The 9,355-nt window shown below is 33.0% G+C and overlaps 1 protein-coding gene across 1 annotated transcript; it reads right to left on the bottom strand.

Annotated features, from left to right (window-relative positions):
* Positions 1-243: 243 nt before the first annotated feature.
* On the bottom strand, positions 244-6,238 carry LOC106050802 (uncharacterized). Its single transcript, XM_056042509.1, has 3 exons — positions 6,155-6,238; positions 2,334-2,463; positions 244-923 (listed from the first exon to the last, which is right to left on the bottom strand). Exons 2-3 carry the CDS (start codon positions 2,442-2,444, stop codon positions 429-431), a joined length of 606 nt encoding a protein of 201 aa, XP_055898484.1. The 5' UTR covers positions 2,445-2,463; positions 6,155-6,238; the 3' UTR covers positions 244-428.
* Between the last annotated feature and the right edge of the window lie 3,117 nt (positions 6,239-9,355).

Genomic DNA, 9,355 nt, shown 5'->3' with positions numbered 1-9,355 from the left:
ACTTTGTTTTTATGTACCCCCAAATGCCTCTGGCACTATCTTATTCCTCTTGTATTTTTCCTTTTTTTAAACCAATTGCCAATGTCACAACAATTATGTCAATGTTTTGAAACGCTTATAGGTTTGGGTATGATAAGAAAAACTATTAGCTTAACTTCAAAAAAAAATTTTAAAAAATTAAACCTTAAGCTAAAAACACACATGAAAATAATAACTAACACATAAAACAAATCGAAAAAAATACAAGGTATTCTCACATACATTATATTTTATAGGAAATTATATATATTTTTGAACTATGATTGGGTATAAAATTAATTTTAAAGTTAAACCTATTATTATTATTCTGCTCTGCGCAAATCTTGTCAGGATACATTTTAATAAAACTTAAAGATGTCTCTACACGAAACAGTGAGATATTGATAGGCCTAAAAGTTCCAAGTCTCTCCTAAATCTCTTCTATCGACTTCATGTTCAGTGCCCGAGTAGAGGTCTTCCGCATTGTCAGTGTCTCTCCCATGACGCCGTAACCAATCACACACAGGTCGAGCAAGATTCAGCAATATATTCCCAATTCTTTTTTGTGGTTGATGTGCTGGCTCCTCTCCGTCAACAACGTCCTCGGGATGCAGGATGTCTCTTTTACCAGAAGTGAGAGACCTGCAAAAGTTTCTCACGTTGTTGAGAGTGTTGGCAGCGCAGAGAAGTCGGGCAGCGACAATAATGGGCGCGGCTCTTTTCTCGGCTCGAATCTCAAGCTGTTCGTGGAGATCAAGATCACTGCGGACGCTTCGTCCGGGAAGTCGAGAAAAAGAAAGACAAAATACAGAGACTAAACCCCTTAGCACTGCTGGCAGAGATTTCTTATTTCTTTCTAGTTCTGTTTCCACACTTGTGGCATTGTTTAAATCCTGTATTGCAGTCTGAAATATTATATTATATTATATTATATTATATTATATTATATTATATTATATTATATAATATTATATTATATTATATTATATTATATTATATTATATTATATTATATTATATTATATTATATTATATTATATTATATTATATTATATTATATTATATTATATTATATTATATTATATTATATTATATTATATTATATTATATTATATTATATTATATTATATTATATTATATTATATTATATTATATTATATTATATTATATTATATTATATTATATTATATTATATTATATTATATTATATATTCATTTTATTAAATAATGAATAAATCTATATTATAAAGTAGAAAGTGAGGCGTATGTATGTATGTATGTATGTATGTATGTATGTATGTATGTATGTATGTATGTATGTATGTATGTATGTTAGGAATAGAAATCAAAACCGTTTGACCAATCTTGATAAAACTTGACAGAAATGTCCCTTGGGTACTAACTTAGACCGTAGTGTATGTATTGTAGCCCTAAAACAAACTTAAGACCCTCAAATAAAAAGTTGACCAACTCTATGAAAGCATTATAACTTCATCGATCTAGGCTACTATACATACGTCACGATTCCAGTTAGCACCCAAGGAACATTTATGCCAAGTTTCATTAAGATTGGTCAAACGGTTTTGATTTCTGTTCGGGACATACATTCACCTTACTTTCTACTTATATTATATTATATTATATTATATTATATTATATTATATTATATTATATTATATTATATTATATTATATTATATTATATTATATTATATTATATTATATTATATTATATTATATTATATTATATTATATTATATTATATTATATTATATTATATTATATTATATTATATTATATTATATTATATTATATTATATTATATTATATTATATTATATTATATTATATTATATTATATTATATTATATTATATTATATTATATTATATTATATTATATTATATTATATTATATTATCGGTATATTATATTATATTATATTATATTATATTATATGGGGGCGCGGCGGGTGAGTGGTTAAGCGCTTGGCTTCCGAGCCTGGGATTCTAGGTTCGAATCTCGGTGAAGACTAGGATTCTGAACTTTGTGATTTTTAGGGCTCACCGAGTCTACCCAACTCTAATGGGTGACTGACTTTAGTTGGGGAAAGTAAAGGTGGTTGGTCGTTGTGCTGACTAACAATGGTAAAATCTTTCTTTTTCTGCACCCTTAACACAACTTAAAAATATTTTTTTTTATAAATTACAATTGATCTATAAGGCTCACTTGTAGTATTCCTAATTAATTACCATGAGATAAATATAAAGTAAAATGTATTAGCTTACACTCCAAGAAGACAAACAAACACAATACATACTGTCTGGATTTCCTCGGATTCGTTGCTTTCTTGCTCATTGTCTGTGACATTAGCTCCAGCAACGAGACTAACAGTAATCAGCAGTAAAACAACGAACAAGCGAAGAGTCATTCTGTTATCAATCTCCACTCTGAAATAATTGATAATAATAAGCAATAATTGAAGGGAAAAAAACATACAAAGAAAAATTTCTTTGCCAAGAACAACTCAAAACAATGCTGGGAGGGATTAAAGAAAATAACAGGCTGAGCCACAAAACGAGAACAAATTTTAGTGGCTGATGATGAGAAATTCGCCAACGAACTAAATTATTTTTATTCTCGTTTTGACAAAGAAGATTTTGTTGATCTACACAAAGAACTTTTCAACACTCTGTCCAAAGGAAAACAAGAGCCCTACGTCAATTTTGTAACTGAGGATGAAGTGACCTTGTTATTTAAAAGAGTAGACGTAACAAAAGCTTCTGGACCAGACAAAATTAGTGGCAAGCTGATCAAGCTATGTGCGGAGCAAATTTCTTCTATCTTCTGTCATATCTTTAACCAGTCATTGCAAACGTGCGTAATTCCAAACATCTGGAAAACTTCAGAAATCATACCAGTGCCTAAGAAACCAAAAATAGATTGCTTAAATGATTTCCAACCAGTAGCACTAACACCTATTGTTATGAAATGTTTTGAAAAATATATGCTTAAACAACTTGTAGCAAAAGTCAATAACAGCCTAGACCCTCACCAATTTGCATACAAAGCAGCTAGAGGAACTGAGGATGCCATTCTATTGCTTTTGGACCATCTTTATAAGCATCTCGATATACCCAAAACATATGCACGAGTCCTATTCGTAGATTTCTCCTCGGCTTTCAATACCATACAGCCACATCTAATGATAAACAAACTGAGTAACTTAAATGTAAGCCCTTACTTACAAGCATGGGTTCTAAACTTTTTAACCCAACGGCCCCAGTATGTTAAAGTCAACAACACCAAATCGTCAACTCGAGTACTATGTACAGGTGCTCCACAAGGTTGTGTACTTTCTCCTGTGCTATACACTCTTTACACTAATGACATAAGAAGCATTTATGACTCAGTTAAACTCATTAAATTCGCTGATGATACTGCCATAGTCGGTCTTATTTCAGGAGACGAAACTCAGTATCGAAGCTCGATAGAAGAGTTTACAAACTGGTGCACCGACAACTTTCTAGAACTGAATGTAACAAAAACTAAAGAACTTATAATAGATTTTAGAAAGAAAAAACAAACTATACGTGAACTGCAAATAAACACTACATCTATAGAACAAGTAAAGGCATATAAATATCTAGGCGTTATCATCAACAACAAGCTTTCATGGGAAGACCACCTTGGAACTCTGACAAAGAAAACAGCCCAGCGACTCTTTTTTCTATACAAACTCAACAGTTTTAAATTAAACAAGAAGATCCTTGAGACATTCTACGGCGCAACTGTACAAAATCTGCTAACATACGGAATAAGTTGTTGGCAAGGCAACGCCTCATCTAAACTGTTGCAACGTCTAGAAAACATCATTAAAAAAGCATCAAAAATTACACTCACAACATTACCACATTTAAAGGAACTTTTTGAACAAACGTGCCTAAGAAAAATCGAAAAAATCTTGGAAGACAACGGCCACCCGCTCCATCAGAACTACGCCAGGTCGTCGCGAAGTGGGCGACTGCTGTCAATCAAAACAAGAACGGAGCGGTACAAAAACTCGTTCGTACCTCACTCGGTCAGACTCTATCACCGCCACTCATTGATCAGGGAACATGAAATGCACCAAGATACCTGTGTGTAGTCGCTGAATGAATTCTTCATGTTGTCTGTTGTATTTATGTGTATGTTTCTGTTGTGTTGTCTTTATATGAGAAATGAGTCCTTGTAATCACAACAAATTTCCGTAAGGATCAATAAAGCAGTCTTAGTCTTAGTCTTAGAATATTAAAATATGCTCTCATTAGTTCGTTTAATTATTAGCAGCATTGCAAAGTCTACTACTTCCCGAATGAATATTAAACTTGAGGTTTTATTTACACGAAGTTTATCTATCACGTAGCTATGACTGGCTGATTTGTAGAAACCATGATCACAATAACAAAATAAGGACCTAGGACACACACGGACAACATAACATTTTCAGATAGGCTTGGCTAGTGGGCTGCAAGCAGGGCCGGACTTAGGCCTCTGCAACTTATGCTTTCACAATGGGCCCGCACTTTCATAGGCCCCGCGCTAATTCTAGGTGTAAATTATTGAATTATAGCTTATATAAAATAATAGGGTTTCTGCGGCCTCCTGATTTTCCAGGGCATTCTGGAAATCTCCCGAAATTGCAAAATATATGAAAAAGTGCTAGAAATCTCCTGAAATTATTAAAAGCTCCTCAAAACTAATAAAAAAATCTACTGAAAAATAGGTGCGAATCGTATGCGAGATAAAAAAAAAAAAACGGCTTTGTCAGCTTTCATTTAATAAAAATGTATTGCAAAAACGAATGTATTTTCTAATACAAAATCTTAATTTTGACATTATGCTTATCGGTATCCAGACTGGGCACCGCGCAATCCGTTTCGCATAGGGCCCCGCAATTGTTATGGACGGCCCTGGCTGCACGTTTGTCTACCAAATGATCAAGTACAAGATAAAATAATACATACAAGTTTAAAATAAAAAATTAAATTAAAAGATTTATAAAACAAGGTTACAAAGACAGTTTGTGTGGAAACACAAACTCAAAATCGGCCCCCGAAGTGGTCCACCCAGGCAGGTAAGAAAAGGCAGGTTTCAACATTTTCAGAAAGAACATCAGAATGAAATTCTATCAAAGACAAATGACAGAGAAGAATGAAGAAAGTTGACAGATCTTATTTGGTGGCCCAGCGGTTCAAAGGATAGGTGAAAGTGAATGTGAAGTTAGATGTGAACCTGAATATAGTTCCTCTCTTTCTAAAGAGTCTCCCGTGCCGTGTTTGTTACTATTAATAGTGAATAGTTGTAAAAGTGGTGTATTTTTATGAAAAAACTGATTGCATAAGTGATTTAAAAAATTAGATTTTTCGCTTTCAGAGAAGAAAAAAATAGCCGTTGCATCAGAACTTTTAATGGTCTAAAATATTACGGTGTCAGATTTTCACTATCTTTTCTAATTTACGAGATCTAAATGGGGCGGACGGACGGACAGGCGAACGGACAGACATTTCACACAAAACTAATAGCATCTTTTCCATTTTCGGAGGCCGCTAAAAAAAACGAACCATGTTAAGACAATTACAAATAATTATACAAATGATTTTAGAACATTTCATAAGAAACATTACACACATCTTTCCTTTAGTTAGTGTACATCTGCTTTTATTACAATACCTCTATTCAGAACTTCAAAGAACCTTGAACCAGCCAGGAACAAACTGATCTCAAAAATGGCTCTAACGATTTTTCAAGAAATTTAACAGTTGATGTATAATGCTGAGAAAGAATTACTAGCTCGTTGGCCACACGGGGAAAACTTTCATATTTTAGGTAATAAAAATGTTGTTAAGGTTTTAAACTATTTTTAATATTAATAGGTGATTCTCATTTAGATCAGGAAATGTTCAGACCTGAAGAAGTTATATTGTATCCGATAGCCCACGCCCTAAAAATCCCAAAATCTAAAATCCCAGTCTTCACCGAAACTCGAAACCGAAACCCAAAGGTTCAGAGGCCGATTCTTTAGCACTCAGCCACCACACCTAGCAAGTTAAGACGTAACGTAATTGAAAGTTCTTTTAAACTAGAAGAGTGTCTACTTACCAGCAATGCTTTGTGAGTCTAAAGTAAAGATGACTTTAAGTGAGCGCTGCCAGTCCAATATATACTGTACATTTACAACATAATTGCGATGGAAATCCAATTACTTCCTCATAAAAAATGTGTGATGTAATTAGCGTCATCCCCAGTAGTTGGCCGTTATCTTTATAACGTTTATCACAAGGTCTAAGTAAGGTAAACAGAACATATATATATACATCAGTGTCGTAGGTGGACATGAGGGTTAAAACCAAGACAACACTATGTATGTATGTATGTATGTATGTATGTATGTATGTATGTATGTATGTATGTATGTATGTATGTATGTATGTATGTATTATGTATGTATGTATGTATGTATGTATGTATGTATGTATGTATGTATGTATGTATGTATGTATGTATGTATGTATGTATGTATGTATCTATCTATCTATCTATCTATCTATCTATCTATCTATCTATCTATCTATCTATCTATCTATCTATCTATCTATCTATCTATCTATCTATCTATCTATCTATCTATTTATCTTTCTATCTATCTATATATATATCTATCTATTTATCTTTCTATCTATCTATATATATATCTATCTATTTATATATCTATCTATATATCTATCTATTTATATATCTATCTATCTAGAGATAAATATATTAAAGACTTATTCCCCTATCAAAGAAAAGCTAAACATAATTAAGAATTTGAGACTTTCATTTTCAGCGCTAGGCCTGTTTTTGGGTTTTATAAAAAACAAAATTAAATAAATGAATAAACACTTTAAAAACAAACAATAGAAAAAAATATACCTTTTTAAAAACGATTCTTATCAAAGGGAAAGAACTGTCGATTTCTTGCAATTTATGTAAAAATTACAGGGTTTTGCTCTCTTTCTGCTCTATAAAATGGAACTAATTAATTACTAATGATTGATTAACTAATATGTTAATTTTTGGTTTGATTCGTATACTGTCATCGACTATGAATAATTATAAAAAAAATGTCAACTTGATCTCAAAATGGATAGAGGAAGAAAAAAAAGCGTGTCAAATCGTATCAAGAGATTAAATCCCAAAATACGGATAAGGTAGCGAGGATTAACCACCCTTCAATTGACTAATTTGGTAATGTTTTGATTGTTTCAATTTTGGTTAGAAACAATTTATAATTGTACCAAGTTCTGCTTGTTTTGTTTTTCTATTACCTATTAAAAGTGCTGCGCAATTTTAGGTGTATCTGAAGAACACGATCTGTCACAAAGGTTAGTTCCCTTAGCAATAGTCTGGTTCAAAGGATTCAAAATGGTTTTTTTATGACGAATATTGTCTCCACTAGCCCAGGAAGCCAGGCTAAAGTTTCTGAGTGGATGATAACCTTCTGTTGCAGACATAAGCCAATCGTCGTCTGCAGGTTGTCGACTCGGATTCTCTTCTTGTCGTCAGCGTCTGTCCTCGGCAGTTGATTTCGGTCTGAAATGTGTACCCGCGGATTTCTTAATAAATATCAAGCTGTCTCGTTCTAAAGCCGTCTGCTGCCATGCGCTCTCTTCCAAGTCAGTTAAGGTTACGTCTGCGCAGAATGTCACAAAATATGTAGGTCACGGCTAGGACTGCAATACTATAGTCCTCCTTGACTTCCTGAGACAAAGATAATCCTTATTATTATAACCAACCAAATTTGTATGTGTATTAACTCTTTCTCTCCGTAAGTATTTTTCATGACCCGACGGAATTATTGCTTTTGCTCAATTGTATTTCACTTTCCAGTTAAGGGTTAAACTTCATTAACTTGGTTAACTTTGTTATCAGAAAATATTTTCTTTGGTATAGAATTAAAATGGGATGCATGCTCTTGTTATAAAACACAGATTATTGTTTATAAACCAAAGATTAATTTTATGATGCCAAATCAACGATGGTATCGTCTATTCTTTTTGCAAAGCTTCTTGTCTGTCAGGTAAAACTTTTGTACACGTTATTTCTCAAACACCCATTCTCGGATGAGCTGACATAGTGCACATGTATTTCTTTTACATGCCAACACAAGAATCAATTACAGAAAAAGAACCAATTAGTTAACTAACTATTGTTATTTAATCATTATGCTTGGTATCTTGAACAAGGGAAATAAATTTTACTTGACTTTACTTGTATACGTTTAATTAGTTCCCTTTATTGTTTGTAGAAAGAAAAGTTTGTAAATAACAATTAAAAATAGTTTCATAAGCAGCTCCCTGGCCTAGTGGTTACTGTACTTGCTTAAGGAGGCTGAGGAGACCTTAGCCCTGGAGTTCGAATCCAGGTCGCTCACTTTTGTTTTCAAATACATCTAAAAAGCGATCACCCAGATATCTCCTTCTACCTCCCCCCCCCACACGTACAGACAAGTGATAGGATCATAGCGTATTGAGAGAGTTAAAAGCCTGTGATTTCTCGTAACAAAAAATTATTTTAAAAATATTTCGAATCGAACAGATTTTTTTAAATTTATTATTGGTCTAGATCTATTACCAATTTAATCACAGGGCTGATCCAAATTAATTAATACTTAATATAAGCTTTTCAAAAAAATATTTGTTTTTTTTTATTTTTCTTGTTCCCTTATGTATTTTAGCGCTCAATAACAATACTTTTTACTTGTCAGGGTTGATGATACAGACAAAATAAAGTAAAGAACAACTGAAGGTGTCATGTAACCAACACAAACACACACCGCTTTTACTTTTCCCTAATTAACGTCAAATGCCCATTAGAGCGGGTAGGAACCAGAAAGCACCCTAAAGATTCCAAAAATAAAAAAAAAATCCAAGTTTTTACCAGGATTTAAGCCCGAGACTCACGGTTCGGATGCCAAGGGCTTTACCTCTCAGCCATCGCGCATGGATTGTAGATAGCTCTTTGCAGTTCTCTGGATGGCTGTCTCTACTTTTGAGTCCTAGACTCAGCGAATACTTTCACTACAGGTTTTATTCCCCCCCCCCCCGTGTATTTTATTTTCCTGGTACTCTCCAATTCTGGAGCCCCCGCACCCCATTATCCTCCCTTTGTTGAGATGTTCGGTGGAGTTCAACAACTCAACACGAGATTCTTTCTTTCTTCTTATTTGAAATATTATTATTATCTCAGAACAAAACGTACATTTTAACGACACAATTTGAAACATATATAAATATAAATATAAGGTAAGCAGAATTCCTT

This window comes from Biomphalaria glabrata, chromosome 9, assembly GCF_947242115.1.
Source record: "Biomphalaria glabrata chromosome 9, xgBioGlab47.1, whole genome shotgun sequence".
NCBI classification, from domain to species: Eukaryota; Metazoa; Mollusca; class Gastropoda; family Planorbidae; genus Biomphalaria; species Biomphalaria glabrata.
Note: the sequence above shows the minus strand (reverse complement) of the source record. Positions and strands in the feature narration are given on the sequence as shown.